We start from the raw sequence: 20,386 nt of genomic DNA on the forward strand, positions 1-20,386 counted from the left end.
TCCCGCATCCTCAAGTCCATTCTCTAGTAAGTCTGCATCTTTATTCCCATCTTGCCCCTAGGTTCTTCATGACCATTTTTTTTAGATTCCTTATACATGTGTTAGCATACGGTATTTGTTTTTCTCTTTCTGACTTACTTCACTCTGTATAACAGTCTCTAGGTCCATCCACCTCACTACAAATAACTCAGTTTCGCTCCTTTTTATGGCTGAGTAATTGCTCTTTAATCAAGGAAACAAGGAATAATATAGTTTAGACAATATTGCAGACAAAAATAAATCTTCACAGAGCAACCTCTTGAACTTCCATACCAAGAAGCCGTTTTGTCTTTACATCAAGTATAACATTTGAACTCTGTGAATAAATAAACTTGATATCTACTTATATGAACAATGACTCAATGATAAGTTTGAATTATTTTTTCTAGTATGTAATACATACTCAGTGTATTTTTATTTAAATAGCAAATGAATAAATTACTTTTTCAGTGGCTGAGGTTTTATCCTCACCCTCCCTTGACAGATTTCCCTTAGTGATCAAAACTCTGTATTTTCATGACAGCTCTTAGGAGCATAGGTGAAACAATTTGGGACCTATGAAAATTAGTTTTGGTGTGTGTGTGACTGTGTGTGTATGTGTGAACTAACATGCTCACTAGGGAATCATACCTGTGACTGACTTCTGTGGCACCATTTTCTCAGCTAGTATTTCTCAAAGCATGATCCTTGAAAGGCATGCAAGAAATTCCCCAGGACAAAAAGATAAATTCCCTGTCTTACTGATGTACTAAATTAGAATCTGGAGGAGAGAGATGGGAATCTATATGTAAGGAGCCTCATCTTTACCATAACTGGGTTCTTCCATGTGATTCTGACGCACATTAAAGTCTGAGAAACTCTGAGTGGTAGAGTTCAGGTGAAATTTTAAATCCCCAGTTCAACTCTTCTTAAAGTTTAGGCCAAGTGAATTAATTCCTCATAAGACACCCAAACTAACCTCCAGAATCTAAAAACAAACTAAAGAAACAAATGTGTTGTCACCATAACCCAACAGATGGAAGCATAAAAGAGGTTTGATATTTACTTTATTCTGGTCCAACTTAAAATATAAGCTAAACACTATAATGTTACAAACTTTACTAAATGACCTCCAAATGGAAGTGTTCTGAAAGCATCAGATAAGGATTATATGACTGTGGTCAAAATGATGCTGCTGCAAGGATTTGTGCATGGTCAGGCCACTTATTAATGACATATAACTACCTATGATTGACTCTTCTGCTTGAATGAGGCAGGAAGTCTAGTTCATACTAAGGGAATCAGAAATTAAACAAAAGCAGATCTTTGCTATTTGGATTGGCCCAATATGGTAGTTATTTTGAAAGCTCATGGAGAAGCAACGTGCAATTCTAATCAAAATAATAATTCAGACTTTCACAGAAGGTACTTTAGAATTCAGACTAAGAAGCAGAACTGCCATGTATCAGAATAGAGAATGAACTAAAACAAAAATATATATATATTAATTTTTAAATAAATTTAAAGTGTATATATTGATTTTTATTTTTACGCCTTTTGTTAACATTTAGAATTTAGAAAAAGATGAAAAAAGAAACTAGTTGACTCTCAGGGATCAAAAACTAAATCAAATATACGTTATACAAATGAACTTACTAAGCAAGTATCATTATTAGTAGACCGATTTTAACACTATCCCAAAAAGGTCAGCTAGCCATAAACAAAAACAATATAGAAGAAAATCCATATTCTTAACATTAATGAGAGTACGTTGTAACTAAACAACTAGTTGATGTCAACATTAGATGGTTAAACAGGTAATGTTCAAGTTAATAAGTGCAATAAATATTACACTTGTCTGGATAATGCCAAATTTTACCATGGCTCAGATTTTACTCACAATACAAAAATGTGTGTGTATACTTATACACACACACATACATCTAAAACATATATAGGAAGAATAAAGTTAGTCAAGATTTGCTCAGGCACAATAGTAGGTGGACCTTTTGTCACACCGTTTCTTAAGGTCCATCACACCCATTGTCAGGGATAATCTTTATGTCATTAGGGTCTGCCCTATTTTGCTGAAAATTACTTGCTAACATTCTCCACCAGGTAAGAATATTCTGAGTCTCTCTTCTCCATTGTGAGTAGAATTACTAATTTACAATTTGCTTGTACTTCTGATGTAAAACACATATGTGCATGCTATTCATTTGGAGCTGCTCCATTTAAAAATCACTAGAATCTCACAATAACATCACTCATTTATGAGCAATTCTATATAAATGATATTTTGGAGGCAGTCCGAGAAGATTTCATTACAAAAGCCCAACAGATCCTCATTCTGAGGCAGCCTTCACCTGCAAGAAGACTCCACATATGGGTTAAGTCAACATTCTAAAGTGGTTCCAGCATATTTTTTTCTGAGACGCTTAGTAACAATCAATGATACTCTGAAGAGTTAAGAACCTTTCATAAAAGCAGAGAACAGATATGCAGTAACTGGCACCATGTTCCCTAAATTAATTGTCCATATTCCACATATAGCTTATCAGTACAACTTATTAATAGTGAGGTTCACAACTATTTTATTTGTAGCTAATTCTAAATTCACATCTAGTTTACTCTTTGTTTGGAAACTTTTTCTTCCTGTACCAAATTATACTTAAAATCTCATTTGCCATGATTTGGTAAAACCAATGCTTACCTGTAACTTTCAATTCAGTTGTTCTTCTTACAAGTTTTCCTTCATACTTAAGCTCACAAGTGTAATTTCCCCCATCTTCTTCTTGAACTTCCTGGATTAGAAGGGCATTTCCTTTCTGTATTATGATGCTTCTCCACATTTTTGGCTTGCATTCCTGCAGAGAAAATATTTTCAAGTAAGCAAAAAATAAAAATTCACATCATTAAGTCTTAGTACTGGCAAGTTAGTACTTTCACTTTTTTGTACTCTTCTCTTTAGTTTTCAAAATATGTAGCTAAAGGGTTACGTCAATGACCAGAAAACATCACAAATGTATCTTATTGTATCCAATTGAAACATCACAACTACCACCCTAAGAACCACTTTAAAGGCCTGATCCCAAGAGCAGAAAGTCCTTAGAGACATTCTGCAAAAACAGAAAAGCATACAAGATCCCCAAATGCAAAAGAGGTAGAGCAGTCACTAAGTAGCATTTTAATGCCCTGGTTCTTTCTATATGACAGGAATATGTCCTAAGAGTTCTAAGAGGATAGTGTTCACTTAGCAACATAATATAAACAGGGAGTCTTAGGCATTATTTAAAAATTCTAATTGGCTTTTACACTGGCAATGGTTTAATTAATTTTTATAGTAAAAACTAATAATAATATTCAAGAGTCTCTCTCCCCATAGTCAAGAGATCTATTGTGGGGAGGTTGAGGGGGGAAGGGGATCAAGAAAATGAGGCTTGAGGAATTCTCTAGAAACATATTTAGGTAAAATGAGGACACACTTTGTTGTAGTAAGGTAATGGGGAAATTATCCACTTATTTTCTGAGTTCAGTGATCTGTGACCATATAATAAGATTTGGGTTTTGAGGTCAATTCTTTTACTCATCTGGTAAGAATGTGTTGCTACTGGAATTGGACTTTACTAGAAAGGAATGGTTAATTTCCATCGATCGACAGAGATACAACAATAGCAGAGCATGTAAGAATATTCAGCCAAGTGGCTTTGTCTTTGGGGAATTTTCTCAGACTACTTTTTACATATTGCTCCAGTTTGTCTACCACTTATCTCAAATGTTCAACGAAAGTGGTGGCCAAAAGCTGTGCAAACATCAGTGAAGCTGTGGGGGATAGGTGTGAGGGGGTGCTGAAGTATTTTGTCATTTAAATTCTGGATATGTCAGTTAAGGAATTTAAAAAATTGATCATTAGGCAGATGACCTGAATAATAGTTGAGGACAGTTTCCACTTTCCCCATGGTATATACAACATCTATTCTACCCCTCCTTCTCCCCACCCTTACTCCCACCCTCTGCAGACACATCCTAAATATTCATGTAAAAGTAAAATCGGTGCTGACTCTCAATCCCCAGCTCTGCATGCTTGAGTGTGTGCACGTGTGTGTGCGCACATGTCATAAAATGATTTGGAAGAGTGAGCACCCATTTATTAGATTTTACTGTAACAAAATTTCTTCTGTTATGATAACAGAAGTTTTGACAACAAAACACAAAAACTGACACTTAAGTTCACAGGTATAATATTTAAGAGATACGCTTGCTTTATGTCCAGTACAACTACCCACACACATTGTCAGAGAGTAAATAAAAGTAATACTGTCTAGGGCATCTAGATATAAAGCTGCTTCACTCCCTAGGGTCTTTCCAAAGAACACTTAAGGGTCTGTCTGAAATTCTATTACATACCATGTCTGGCAAGGTTTATCACCTATATGAGATTTGCTTCTGAGTTAAACCTTGGGATATAAGGTTTCTGGGAAAATGAAAAAGAAAGACTGAACAGAAAGAAAAAAAATAGCCCAGCTGCCACTATCGTCATACAATAATAATCCACAATTATTTTCGCATTGCTTCCAACTCTGATAGCCTCAGATTTCTAAAGAATCATTCTGAAGGTCATTAAACAAAAATATGGTCCCTCTGGGCATTTTGAGAGGAAAGGAAAATGAAAACTGAGCTGCTTCACTTTCACATAGCAGTGGTGGGGGCAGGCAAATGAGCTGAAGCTCACTTCATTCAAAGACGAATGGCATCGTTTTCTAATGTCATTTTTTTGGGTAAAGTCCATATGAAATTAGCTCTGACCATTTTCATTTTCTCTGCACACTGCTTTGTTTTCTTCCCCCGCCCAGGAATTAAAATCTAAAGAGTGTACAGGAATTACAAAATAACTCTTGATGAAGAACAGCCTGGAATCTTCACATGTTCTTTGGGATAGATACAGATAGTCCCAAGTGCTTTTCAAGTTGTCATCTAGCCTTATAAAGGATTCCTTGTACCCAATAGAGTTTTTGTTTTTAACTGTGTTATAGGAAAATGTTATCTTCAGGTCACCTCCATCCTTCTGGAACAATGTAGTATAGATGAAAAGGCAAACTGGCTTCAGAGCAAGACAGCTCTATGTCAAAATCTGGGGTTCAGCCAAGTTCTGTGATCTTGGGAAAATTTGTCTAACTTCTTTAGGTCTCAGTTTTTTACTCTGCATGTGGGGATACTATACACTACTATATGAACAGCCAGAATCCAGAGGCTTGCAGAGTTTATTCGTTACACTCTTGTTGGGCAGCACTATATTTAGTGGTCATCCAATACAGAGAATGCTTTTCATCCCTAAACTTTCACAATCCTGGATTATATCTTCTTCAAACGTCTGGCTCTGCTTGGTGAAACTTGGTGCTAATGGACTAATCAGATAAAAACAAATCTTCACTAATTGGTTAACCATCCCCCAGCAATATAATACTTTAACCCACTGAAAATGTATAGCTCCTAAGAGGCCACTCCAACACTAATCCTAGCAGGTGGGTAGAGAAACTATATTTTGTTCAGAAGAGCCTTGTAGATGATATCCTGCCACCACCAACACATCCTTCATGAAGTTACCTCGTTGGCTATCCTGCCCACGTCTGGGTGCCTATATCAAATCTCAGGAGTTTTCCAGGTTTTTTACTCCATTATTTGCAGCATCTCTGCCTTAAGCTGCTGGCTGTGAGGCTTACTACTGTCACTGCTTCTCTCCTGCCTCCAGTCTTCCCATCATCTCTTTCCTATGGGACAGACAACATTACCATACTTCACTCCCTCCAGACCTGTTCAGTTTAATTCTGACAGACTGGTGGGCAATAAAGTTTGCAGCACATAGGTCAAGTCTCAAGATGGTTGTTTATCTGAGGCAAGGACAAACTACCAGAACCTCGAATGGGAACAGGCCCCTAATATTGTCCTCAGTGTGTAATGCCTCTATTATTTAATGCCTCTGAGACCATTACATTGAACTTAATCAACTGGAAGTTTTCGCTGAGGACCAGTTTTACCTAAGTTTAACAAAGAGCTTCAACTCATGGTCCAGCTGTCCTCTCACAGAACAGTTTGCTGTAGGACATCCTTGCTCAGTCAAAATCACATCAGCCTTTAAATTCCAGCTTCCTTCCCTTCTTCCCAGCCTTCCTGAGTGGAAGATGTTATTAGCCAGCAGTTGCTAGGTTGGGAGCCTAGGATGTTCAACAGAAACATCTGTTGACCAAGCCCCTTGAAGCTGCCAGCCATATTTGGATCTTGGAGTTCCCACCCTGAAATATTCACCACTACATTCACAGCCTACTTCTGAGATAGCATCATCACAACCACAGGTGTATTTCAATCAGTTTGATTTGTTAGTCATGGTTACTTCAGTGCTATTCCGAGCACATGACTCATTTCTCACAGCAAGAACACGAGGAAGATTCATTTAAATATTTATTCTGATTCTGAAGTTCAGACACAAAGCAGCTGTGCAACCATAAGGCAATCACATAACCTCTGGTGCTCTTCAAATACCTAACACACCAAACTTCTCTCCTTTCCCCTGGAGGCTGGACTATTCCATAGAGCATCTAGGCTCTGCCTAACAATTTGTAGGAAAACTGAACTTTCTTCACTTTAAAGATGGAAGAGATAGGAGCACAATTGTGAATTGGGTATCAGTCTTGTACTTCCACTCCAAATGCCTAGGATAACCCACTGCAGAGAGTCCTTCCCCTCCCTAGTTCTTTTCCTCTAACTTTCTATCTTCACAGTCCTAATGTTTAATTTGGTACCCCCACAGCAGTTCAGTATAAATCCCACATTCAAATACTCGGGATGAAATCCCAAATTATATGTTCTTCAGCATGCTACTTAACCAATCTAAGCCTCAGGTGCTTCACCTATTTTTAAAAAGTTGGTGATAATCATAATATATACCAAATAGAGGTAATTATTAGGATTAAGTGAGGTAATGCATATAAATCCTCTGTAATATAGAGCATCACATGCTAAAACCACTCAATAAATATTAACTATTATTCTATCATTGTCATTACCCTCAGCATCCAGCTTTCAAATTACACACACAACTATCTTGATATGTTAATAACTATTAGGAGTTAATGTGACTCGTATTTCTATAGGAGTCTGGAGACAATCCAAAAGACAATCCAAAGTTACCATTCCAATGAAGGGGTTGATTTACTGTTTCTTATCTGACACATAAAGGACCTGGAAGTTGTTACTACCATCCTAACAACAAGAAAAAAGCTGAACAAACTGAAACTCAATAATTTCTCTTATTTCCATCAGGTAATTGAGGCCACAGTAAAAGCCACTGTCCCAGAAACTGGAGAGACAGGTAGATACAGAGAATCACAGTTTACTGGGAGCAGAAGCAGCCTCAGGAGCCAACTGGTAGGAACACTTAAAGGATAATTGACTAATTTCTGAAGACTAAGTGTGAACTAGCTTGAGAAATAAAAAAACCCTGAGGGCCCAGTCTTGGAAGGCAGCCCACACTTTCGAAAGTTTTACCTCCACGAGTCCCACCAGGTTCTTCTCAGGCTGAAGATCAGAGAAAAATCCTGCTTCTGGCAAAGGATGGGGAAAGTAAACCATTCTGAAATATACCCAAAGAGCCTGCCCATAAATGACGTGGGGTACAGGAAATATACAACCCCAGCCTTCTCTAGCCTTTGAAGTGGGGAAAGAAATAGCCAGCTCCAGTCCTCTCTATCTTTCCTGTCTTACAGGAAGCTGAGAAGCACTTACGATGGTCACAGGCCAGGAACTAGGCTCACTAAAAGACTGAATCTAATCACAGGATTATAGAATGCTTTCCCTTGCCCAACACCTTACCAGCACATCAGTAGGGCTCCTATATAATAACACGATACTACAGTTGAAAGAAATGCACCACACAGACCTTATTTAAGAATATATCTCTAGGGGCTTCCCTGGTGGTGCAATGGTTGAGAGTCCGCCTGCCGATGCAGGGGACATGGGTTCGTGCCCCGGTCTGGGAAGATCCCACATGCCGTGGAGTGGCTGGGCCCGTGAGCCATGGCCGCTGAGCCTGAGCGTCCGGAGCCTGTGCTCCGCAACGGGAGAGGCCACACGGTGAGAGGCCTGCATACCACAAAAGAAGAAAAAATATATATCTCTAGAAAAATAGAAAGATAACAGGGAAGTAAAAAATAAGGACACCAGAGAGACTTTTAGCTTCTAACACCTACAGCAAGTAGTAAAAACAGCCTGACTCTTAGCCAGATAAGCATAAAAAAACCCTCACAGTAAAGGCCTATTTACTTCAGCTCCTTTTACCAAGTATATCACATCTGGATTTTAAAAAATATTTACAAGGCATACTAAAAGACAGAAAGAAACACACTGTTTGAAGAGAAAGAGGAAGCATCAGAACCAGACTAAGATAGGGCAGACATTTTGGAATTACCAGTCTGGGAATTTAAAATAAGTATGATTAATATGTTAATGACACTAATAGAAATAGTGGACAATATGTAAGAACAGAAGAGGGATGGAAACTCTTAGAATAAAAAGAGAAATGCTAGAAATCAAAACACTGTAACAGAAGTAAAGAATGTCTTTGATAGGCATATTCATAGACTGGACATGGCCGAGGAAAGAATTAGTGAGCTTGAAGGTATATCAATAGAAACCTCCCAAACTAAAAAACAAAGAGGAAAATGAATGAAAAAAAAATTGAACAGAATATCCAAGAACTGTGAGAGGAGTACAAAAGATGTAACATAAATGTAATGGGAATACCAGAAAGAGAAGAAAGTGAGAAAGGAACAGAAGAAATATTTGAAGTCATTCTAATGCTGGCTCATCCAAGATTACCAGACTAGATCATACCAGACTAGGTATGACAGAGAGGTTTGGTGTACAGATAGGTTACTATAAGCAAATGAGCTGAGTTTTGAACAATATATAAAAGTTAGGCAGGCAAGCAGGACATACAGGACAGAGGGAATAACATGGGTAGAAGAACTCAGATGTGAAAAACCATGGAGTGGACAAAAAAAGTATGAATAGTTTTGCTCTCTTGAGAGTGGTAATGAGTAGGCTGAGGCCAGATACTAAAAGCCTTAAATTCCATTCTAAGATATTTGCACACTGTCAGGTTTCAAATCTCAGCTCTGTCACTATATAACCTATCTCATAAGGCTGTCCTAAGAATTGAATTAGCTAATTAATGAACATGTGTGGCTCAGTGTCAGGCCCTGTAAATACTCAACAAAAAGGAACTACTAACTAAAAGTTTTTATAGAATCATTGTAGTGCTTTAAATAGTGGCACACTATGATCAGATGTGCATTTCTAAAAGATCATTCTAATGGATATATAGAAGGTAGCCAGATTATAAAAAGAGACATTGCTTAAAAGGCTTTAATTTATTTTGATCTGTTTTTATCCCTCAAATGTCATTAATGCCATCAAGGATACACAGGAAGACCCTTTAAAGTCTGGATTCTTATAACAATTTAGGAAAGATCAATAGCAAACTCCTGTTAAATTTGAGAAAAACAAACACGTCAATAATTATAGAAGTTGACAAAAACATATCATTTTGATAAATCCAGAAATTGGACAGTCAAAACTCAACCTTATAAGATCTTTATTCCTAATCACCAAAACCCAGCAGCAAATGGTCATCAATGGGTGAATGGCTAAACAGTGGTACATCTCTACAGTGGAATATTGGACTATTATTCAGCAATAAAAAGAATGAACTATTGATATATACCAAAACATTGACAAATCTCAAATGAATTATGCTAAGTGAGTAAAGACAGGCACAAAAGGCTACATATCATATTATTCCATTTATATGACATTCTGGAAAATACAAAACCATAGGAATAGAAAACATATCTTTTTAGAAAGGACTGGGGCTTGGAGGAAGGGACTGAATACAAAAGGACATGGTGAAAATTGGAATGATGAAAATGTTCTGTATCTTGTTTGTGGTGTATATATTTGCCAAAACACATCAAATTGTACAAGTAAAAAGGATGTATTTTATGTTTGTAGATTATACAGAATAACAGGACTTAAAAAACGCTCAATCTTAAATTCCCAATTGGAGTTTGAGATGTCCTAGATAACTTTGCTTCTAGCTTCCTATGTAACTTTTTCCTTTCTATAGTAGCAGCAAATATCAAGGACTTTAGTCATTAGATGTTTATAACATGTCTGAGATATATGACATCCATTGTTATATCTATTTTACATGTGGGAAAATAGAGGCCCAGTGTCATCCAATTACTCATCCACATTAATGGTGTAATGGTGCCCAGAATCCAGGTCCCCAGACTCAAAGACTAGTGTTTCTTACACATATTAAATACCCATCCCTCAAATAGCAACCCATCTTCTTTATAATTTGCAAATAATAAATAACCATTTTCCCATTTCTAATGCCATACCTAAAAATAAAAACAAGGATAAATGGGTCTTAAATCTTGTGTCACTGACTGTGGTTTTAGGGCACATAAAATTGAAGCCTTCATGGGATTCCTAGCTCATTTCTTCTGGATAAAAGTATCTTTGAAAATTCTAGTTAAATAGATTAAGATTTTCAGGATGGAATGCAATTTTATGGTTACAAAATAAGGTACATACTAAGATCAATACATTTTCAAAAGGGATTCAAATACCCCAAGCATTTTGCCAAACGATTGTCTTAGCCAAAATGTGTTGGCCATTTGGGCTGTGGTATTACAAGGCCTTCAATGACCTTCTTTTTCCCTCTTTAAGAAAATCAGGATTTTCTGGGAGACAAGATGGTGGATTAGAAAGACTTGAGCTCACCTCCTCTCATGAAAACACCAAAACCACAACTTATTGCTGAACAACCATTGACAAAAAAGACTGGAACCTACCAAAAAAGATATTCTACATCCAAAGACAAATAAGAAGCCACAGGATGGTAGGAGGGGCACTTTCATGATATAATCAAATCCTATAACCACCAAGTGGGTGGCCCACAAACTGGAAAATAATTATATCACAGATGTTCACCCATAGGAGTGAGAGTTCTGAGCCTCATGTCAGGTTCCCCAGCCTGGGGGTCTGGCATCAGGAGGAGGAGCCCCCAGGGCATTTGGCTTTGAAGACCAGTGGGCTTGTGTGCAGGAGATCCACAGGATGGAGGGAAACAGAGACTCCACTCTTCAAGGGCACAAACAAGGTTCCACGTGCACTGGGACCATGGCCAAAACAGTGACTCCATAGAAACCTGGGCCAGACCTACCTGTGGGTCTTGGAGGCTCTCCTGGGGAAGCGAGGGTTGGCTGTGGCCCACTGCAGGGGCAAGGACACTGGTGGCAGAGACCCCAGGCAATATTCCTCAGAGTGAGCTCCCCTGGTGGTCACCATTTTGGCACTGAGACCTGGCCCCACCCAACAGCCTGAAGGCTCCAGTGCTGGGACACCTCAAGCTAAACAACCAACAGAGTGGGAACACAGACCCACCCATCAACAGACAGGTTGCCTAAAGTTGTCCTGTGCCCACAGCTATCTCTAGACACACCCCTTGACACAGCCCTGCCCATCAGAGGGACAAGACCCAGCACCACCCACCAGTGGACAGGCACCAGTCCCTCCCACCAGGAAGCCTGCACAAAACCTTGGACCAAACTCACCCACCAGGGGACAGACACCAGAAGCAGGAAGAACTACAGTCCTACAGCCTGCAGAACAGAGACCACAAATACAGAAAGTTAGACAAAATGGGATGGCAGAGAAATATGTTCCAGATGCAGGAACAAGATAAAAGCCCAGAAGAACAACTAAGTGAAGTGGAGATAGGCAATCTGCCTGAAAAGGAATTCAGAATAATGATAGTAAAGATGACCCAAGATCTCAGAAAAATAATGGAGGAACAGACTGAGAAGGTACAAGAAATGTTTAACAAAGAACCAGAAGATGTAAAGAACAAACAGAGGTGAACAATACAATAACTGAAATGAAAAATACACTAGAAGGAATCAATAGCAGAATAAATGAGGCAGAAGAAGGAATAAGTGAGCTGGAAGACAGACTGGTGGAAATAATTGTCATGAAACAGAATAAAGAAAAAGGAGTGGAAAGAAATGAGGACAGTCTAAGAGACTTCTGGGACAACTTCAAACGCACAAACATTCTCATTATAGGGGTCCCAGAAGGAGAAGAGAGAGAACCTGCCTGAGAAAATATTTGAAGAGATACTAGCCGAAAACTTCCCTAACATGGGTAAGGAAACACTCAAGTCCAGGAAGCACAGAGAGTCCGATACAGGATAAACCCAAGGAGGAACACGCCAAGACACATTTTAATCAAACTGACAAAACTTAAAGACAAAGAGAAAATATTAAAAGCAACAAGGGAAAAGCAACAAATAACATACAAGGGAATGCCCATAAGGTTAACAGCTGATTTTTCAGCAGAAGCTCAAATAAACTTATTTACAAAGTGGAAACAGACTCATAGACTTCAATAACAAACTCATGGTTACCAAAAGGGAAAGCTGGGGGTGGGGGCATAAATTAGGAGTTTGGGATTAACATATACACACTACTATATATAAAATAATCAACAAGGACCTATTGTATAGCACAGGGAACTCTATTCAATATTCTATAATAACCTATATGGGAAAAGAATCTGAGAAAGAATAGATATATGTATCTGTATAACTGAATCACTTTGCTGTACACCTGAAACTAACACAACATTGTAAATCAACTATACTCAAATATAAAATAAAAATTAAATTAAAAAAACTCCATGCTACCCAACTTAGCATTTTAAAAAAAGAAAGAAAACTGTCAGAATGTTTAGCAAGATAAATAACTGTAAAGCTCTTAACTTTGGAAGCTTATCTCAATGTAATGAGTGACAGCATTTAGAAATGCTCATTCCTAAGACTTCCGGGGAAGATGGCGAAGAGTAAAATGCAGAGATCACCTTCCTCCCCACAGATACACCAAAAATACAGCTACACGTGGAACAACTCCTACAGAACACCTACTGAACGCTGGCAGAAGACCTCAGACCTCCCAAAAGGCAAGGAACTCCCCACGTACCAGGGTAGGGCAAAGCGGAGAGATTCCCGCACAGAGGATCGGCACCAACCGGCACTCACCAGGCCGAGAAGCTTGTCTGCTTGCCTGCCGGGGCGGGCGGCACTGGGAGCTGAGGCTCGGGCTTCAGTCGGAGCACAGGGAGAGGACTGGGGCTGGCGGCGAGAACGCAGCCTGAAGGGGCTAATGAGCCACAGCTAGCCGGGAGGGAGTCCGGGAAAAACTCTGGACCTGCCAAAGAGGCAAGAGACTTTTTCTTCCTTCTTTGTTTCCTGGTGCGTGAGGAGAGGGGATTAAGAGCGCTGCTTAAAGGAGCTCCAGAGACAGGCGCAAGGCACGGCTGAAAGCGCGGACCACAGAGACGGGCGTGGGACGCTGGGGCTGCTGCCGCCACCACGAGGCCTGTGTGCGAGTGCAAGTCACTGTCCACGCCACCCTTCCGGGGAGCCTGTGCAGCCCGTCACTGCTGGGGTCCCGGGATCCAGGGATGGCGTCCCTGGGAGAACACACGGCGCGCCTCGAGCTGGTGCAACGTCACACCGGCCTCTGCCGCTGCAGGCTCGCCCCGCCTATGTGCCCCTCCCTTCCCCGCGGCCTGAATGAGACAGAGTCCCTGAAGCGGCTGCTCCTTTAACCCTTTCCTGTCTGAGCTGGAAGAACAGACGCCCTCCAGAGACCTAAACGGAGAGGCGGGGCCAAATCCAAAGCTGAGACCCGGGAGCTGTGAGAACAAAGAAGAGAAAGGGAAATCTCTTCCAGCAGCCTCAGAAGCAGCAGATTAAAGCTCCACAATCAACTTGATGTACCCTGCATCTGTGGAATACAAGAATAGACAAAGAATCATCCCAAATTGAGGAGCCGTGTGGATGAAAGATTCTTGGCACTGCAGCCAGGAGTCAGTGCTGTGCCTCTGAGGTGGGAGAGCCAACTTCAGAACTCTGGTCCACAAGAGACCTCGCAGCTCCACATAATATTAAATGGCAAACACCTTCCAGAGATCTCCATCTCAACACCAGCACCCAGCTTCACTCAACGACCAGCAAGCTACAGTGCTAGACACCCTATGCCAAACAACTAGCAAGACAGGAACACAACGCCACCCATTAGCAGAGAGGCTGCCTAAAATCATAAAAAGTCCACAGACACCCCAAAACACACCACCAGACGTGGACTTGCCCACCAGAAAGGCAAGATCCAGGCTCACCCACCAGAACACAGGCACTAGTCCCCTCCACCAGGAAGCCTACACAACCCACTGAACCAACCTTAGCCACTGGGGACAGACACCAAAAACAAAGGGAACTACAAACCTGCAGCTTGCAAAAAGGAGACCCCAAACACAGTAACATAAGCAAAATAAGAAGACAGAAAAACACACAGCAGGAGAAGGAGCAAGATAAAAACCCATCAGACCTAACAAATGAAGAGGAAATACGCAGTCTACCTGAAAAATAATTCAGAATGATAGTAAAGATGATCCAAAATCTTGGAAATAGAATAGACAAAATGCAAGAAACAGTTAACAAGGACCTAGAAGAACTAAAGATGAATCAAGCATCGATTAAAAACACAATAAATGAAATGAAAAATACTCTAGATGGGATCAATAGCAGAATAACTGAGGCAGAAGAACGGATAAGTGACATGGAAGACAAAATAGTGGAAATAACTACTGCAGAGCAGAAGAAAGATAAAGGAATGAAAAGAACTGAGAACAGACTCAGAGACCTCTGGGACAACATTAAATGCACCAACATTCGAATTATATGGGTTCCAGAAAAAGAAGAGAAAAAGAAAGGGACTGAGAAAATATTTGAAGAGATTATAGTTGAAAACTTCCCTAATATGGGAAAGGAAATAGTCAGTCAAGTCCAGGAGGCACAGAGAGTCCCATACAGGATAAATCCAAGGAGAAATACGCCAAGACACATATTAATCAAACTGTCAAAAATTAAATACAAAGAAAACATATTAAAAGCAGCAAGGGAAAAACAACAAATAACACACAAGGGAATCCTCATAAGGTTAACAGCTGATCTTTCAGCAGAAACTCTACAAGCCAGAAGGGACTGGCAGGACATATTTAAAGTGATGAAGGAGAGAAACCTTCAACCAAGATTACTCTACCCAGCAAGGATCTCATTCAGATTTGATGGAGAAATTAAAATGTTTACAGACAAGCAAAAGCTGAGAGAGATCAGCAACACCAAACCAGCTTTACAACAAATGCTAAAGGAACTTCTCTAGGCAAGAAACACAACAGAAGGAAAAGACCTACAATAACGAACTGAAAACAATTAACAAAATGGGAATAGGAACATACATATCGATAATTACCTTAAATGTAAATGGAATAAATGCTCCCACCAAAAGACATAGATTGGCTGAATGGATACAAAAACAAGACCCATATATATGCTGTCTACAAGACACCCACTTCAGACCTAGAGACACATACAGACTGACAGTAAGGGGATGGAAAAAGATATTCCATGCAAATGGAAACCAAAAGAAAGCTAGAGTAGCAATTCTCATATCAGACAAAATAGACTTTAAAATAGACTACTAGAAGAGACAAAGAAGGACACTATATAATGATCAAGGGATCGATCCAAGAAGATATAACAATTGTAAATATTTATGCACCCAACATAGGAGCACCTCAATACATAAGGCAAATACTAACAGCCATAAAAGGGGAAATCGACAGTAACACACTCATAGTAGGGGACTTTCACACCCCACTTTCACCAAGGGACAGATGATCCAAAATGAAAATAAATAAGGAAACACAAGCTTTAAATGATACATTAAACAAGATGGACTTAATTGATATTTATAGGACATTCCATCCAAAAACAACAGAATACACATTTTTCTCAAGTGCTCATGGAACATTCTCCAGGATAGATCATATCTTGGGTCACAAATCAAGCCTTGGTAAATTTAAGAAAATTGAAATTGTATCAAGTATCCTTTCCGACCACAATGCTATGAGACTAGATATCAATTACAGGAAAAGATCTAAAAATATACAAACACATGGAGGCTAAACAATACATTACTTAATAACGAAGTGATCACTGAAGAAATCAAAGGGGAAATAAAAAAATACCTAGAAACAAATGACAATGGAGACACGACAACCCAAACCCTATGGGATGCAGCAAAATCAGTTCTAAGAGGGAAGTTTATAGCAATACAATCCTACCTTAAGAAACAGGAAACATCTCGAATAAACAACCTAACCTTGCACCTAAAGCAATTAGAGAAAGAAGAACAAAAACACCCCAAAGTTAGCAGAAGGAAAGAAGTCATAAAGATCAGAACAGAAATAAATGAAAAAGAAATGAAGGAAATGATAGCAAAGATCAATAAATTTAAAAGCTAGTTCTTTGAGAAGATAAACAAAATTGATAAACCATTAGCCAGACTCATCAAGAAAAAAAGGGAGAAGACTCAAATCAACAGAATTAGAAATGAAAAAGGAGAAGTAACAACTGACACTGCAGAAATACAAAAGATCATGAGAGATTACTATAGGCAACTCTATGCCAATAAAATGGAAAACCTGGAAGAAATGGACAAATTCTTAGAGATGCAAAACCTGCCAAGACTGAATCAGGAAGAAATAGAAAATATGAACAGCCCAATGACAAGCACTGATATTGAAACTGTGATTAAAAATCTTCCAACAAACAAAAGCCCAGGACCAGATGGCTTCACAGGCGAATTCTATCAAACATTTAGAGAAGACCTAATACCTATCCTTCTCAAACTCTATAGCAGAGGGAGGAACAGTCCCAAACTCATTCTACAAGGCCACCATCACCCTGGTACCAAAACCAGACAAGGATGTCACAAAGAAAGAAAACTACAGGCCAATATCACTGATGAACATAGATGCAAAAATCCTCAACAAAATACTAGCAAACAGAATCCAACAGCACATTAAAAGGATCATACACCATGATCAAGTGGTGTTTATTTCAGGAATGCAAGAATTCTTCAATATACGCAAATCAATCAACGTGATACACCATATTAACAAATTGAAGGAGAAAAAACATATGATCATCTCAATAGATGCAGAGAAAGCTTTCGACAAAATTCAACACCCATTTATGATAAAAACCCTGCAGAAAGTAGGCATAGAGGGAACTTTCCTCAATATAATAAAGGCCATATATGACAACCCCACAGCCAACATCGTCCTCAATGGTGAAACACTGAAACCATTTACACTAAGATCAGGAACAAGACAAGGTTGCCCACTCTCACCACTCTTATTCAACATAATTTTGGAAGTTTTAGCCACAGCAATCAGAGAAGAAAAGGAAATAAAAGGAATCCAAATCGGAAAAGAAGAAGTAAAGCTGTCACTGTTTGCAGATGACATGATACTATGCATAGAGAATCCTAAAGATGCTACCAGAAAACTACTAGATCTAATCAATGAATTCGGTAAAGTAGCAGGATACAAAATTAATGCACAGATATCTCTGGCATTCCTATATATTAATGATGAAAAATCTGAAAGTGAAATCAAGGAAACATTCCCATTTACCATTGCAACAAAAAGAATAAAATATCTAGGAATAAACCTACCTAAGGAGCAAAAGACCTGTGTGCAGAAAATTATAAGACACTGATGAAAGAAATTAAAGATGATACAAATAGATGGAGAGATATACCATGTTCTTGGATTGGAAGAATCAACATTGTGAAAATGACTCTACTACCCAAAGCAATCTACAGATTCAATGCAATCCCTATCAAACTACCACTGGCATTTTTCACAGAACTAGAACAAAAATTTCACAATTTGTATGGAAACACAAAAGACCCCGAATAGCCAAAGCAATCTTGAGAACGAAAAATGGAGCTGGAGGAATCAGGCTCCCTGACTTCAGACTATACTACAAAGCTACAGTAATCAAGACAGTATGGTACTGGCACAAAAACTTAAAGATAGATCAATGGAACAGGATAGAAAGCCCAGAGATAAACCCACGCACATATGGTCACCTTATCTTTGATAAAGAAGGCAGGAATGTACAGTGGAGAAAGGACAGTCTCTTCAATAAGTGGTGCTGGGAAAACTGGACAGGGACATGTAAAAGTATGAGATTAGATCACTCCCTAACACCATACACAAAAATAAGCTCAAAATGGATTAAAGACCTAAACGTAAGGCCAGAAACTCTCAAACTCTTAAAGGAAAACATAGGCAGAACACTCTATGACATAAATCACAGCAAGATCCTTTTTGACCCACCTCCTAGAGAAATGGAAATAAAGACAAAAATAAACACATGGGACCTAATGAAACTTAAAAGCTTTTGCACAGCAAAATAAACCATAAACAAAACCAAAAGACAACCCTTAGAATGGGAGAAAATATTTGCAAATGAAGCAACTGACAAAGGATTAATCTCCAAAATTTATAAGCAGCTCATGCAGCTCAATAACAAAAAAACAAACAACCCAATCCAAAAATGGGCAGAAGACCTAAGTAGACATTTCTCCACAGAAGATATACAGACTGCCAACAAACACATGAAAGGATGCTCAATATCTTTAATCATTAGAGAAATGCAAATCAAAACTACATGAGATATCATCTCACACCAGCCAGAATGGCCATCATCAAAAAATCTAGAAACAATAAATGCTGGAGAGGGTGTGGAGAAAAGGGAATACTCTTGCACTGCTGGTGGGAATGTGAATTGGTACAGCCACTATGGAGAACAGTATGGAGGTTCCCTAAAAAACTACAAATAGAACTACCATATGACTCAGCAATCCCACTACTGGGCATATACCCTGAGAAAACCATAATTCAACAAGAGTCATGTACCAAAATGTTCATAGCAGCCCTATTTACAATAGCCCAGAGATGGAAACAACCTAAGTGTCCATCGTCGGATGAATGGATAAAGAAGATGTGGCACATATATACAATGGAATATTACTCAGCCATAATAAGAAACGAAATTGAGCTATTTGTAATGAGGTGGATGGACCTAGAGTCTGTCATACAGAGTGAAGTAAGTCAGAAAGAGAAAGACAAATACTGTATGGTGACACATATATGTGGAATTTAAGAAGAAAAGAATGTCCTGAAGAATATAGGGGTAAGACAGGAATAAAGACACAGACCTACTAGAGAATGGACTTGAGGATACGGGGAGGGGGAAGTGTAAGCTGTGACAAAGCGAAAGAGAGGCATGGACATATATACACTACCAAACGTAAGGTAGATAGCTAGTGGGAAGCAGCCACATGGCACAGGGAGATCAGCTCGGTGCTTTGTGACCACCTGGAGGGGTGGGAAAGGGAGGGTGGGAGGGAGACGCAAGAGGGAGGGTATATGGGAACATATGTATATGTATAACTGATTCATTTTGTTGTAAAGCAGAAACTAACACACCATTGTTAAGCAATTATACTCCAGTAAAGATGTGAAAAAAATTTAAAAAAAAGAAATGGTCATTCCTAGACTATTATTTAGGAGATGAAATTAACTCCTCACAATCCATCTGCAATTTTCTTAAACATGGTATGAGTCAGATATCTATTTTTTTGCAAGTGAATTGTCAATTATGTGCACATCATTTTTAATAAGCCCTTATCCCCCCTCCAAACCAATTAAAATGAAATGTTATCATATACTAAATTCTCATATATACATACTTTATCTGTTTCTGGATTCTCTATTCTATTTAACTGATCTGTTTATGCTTTCTTAAACTTACTATTTTAATCGCTACTGTTTTGCAGTAAGTTCAGTCTCAGCTAGACTAAGTCCTCTCTCATTAGTGCTTTTTTCCAAAATTTCATTTGCAAAGCTGATATACTCATTCATCCATATGAATGTTATAATGTTTATCATGTTGTCTAATTTCTAAAAATTCATATTTTAGCAAATTGGATTACTTATTTATATAATATTGGGAATAACTGGTCTTTTTTTCTATGAGATCTTCCAATGCAGAAATATGTTCTGTCTCTCCATTAATTTAGACTATATTTTATGTCCTTCAATAAGATTATATTTTTATATAGGTCTCCTCCCATCTTTGTTAAATGTATTCCTAAGTGTTTTATAGTTTTTCATTGTTGTAAATGATATAATGTCATTTTTTCCCTTACATATCTAACCGATTATTACTGGCAAAAATAAAAATTATTGAATAGTTTGTATATTTTTATTAAGCTACCTTATCAAATTATTTCTTTAGTTTTTTTTTTGTTGTTGTTTAATCTCT

General features: G+C 38.6%; 1 protein-coding gene across 1 annotated transcript in view; it reads right to left on the bottom strand.

Moving 5' to 3' along the window:
- IL1RAPL2 (interleukin 1 receptor accessory protein like 2) overlaps positions 1-20,386 on the bottom strand; it is a 535,136-nt gene that overhangs the window by 463,263 nt on the left and 51,487 nt on the right. Inside the window, exon 5 of the mRNA XM_060086424.1 lies at positions 2,732-2,885. Within this exon, the coding sequence (XP_059942407.1) occupies positions 2,732-2,885 (154 nt within the window). The remainder of the gene's footprint in view (positions 1-2,731; positions 2,886-20,386) is intronic.

The sequence above is a fragment of the Mesoplodon densirostris genome, chromosome X, assembly GCF_025265405.1.
Source record: "Mesoplodon densirostris isolate mMesDen1 chromosome X, mMesDen1 primary haplotype, whole genome shotgun sequence".
Classification (NCBI taxonomy): domain Eukaryota; kingdom Metazoa; phylum Chordata; class Mammalia; order Artiodactyla; family Ziphiidae; genus Mesoplodon; species Mesoplodon densirostris.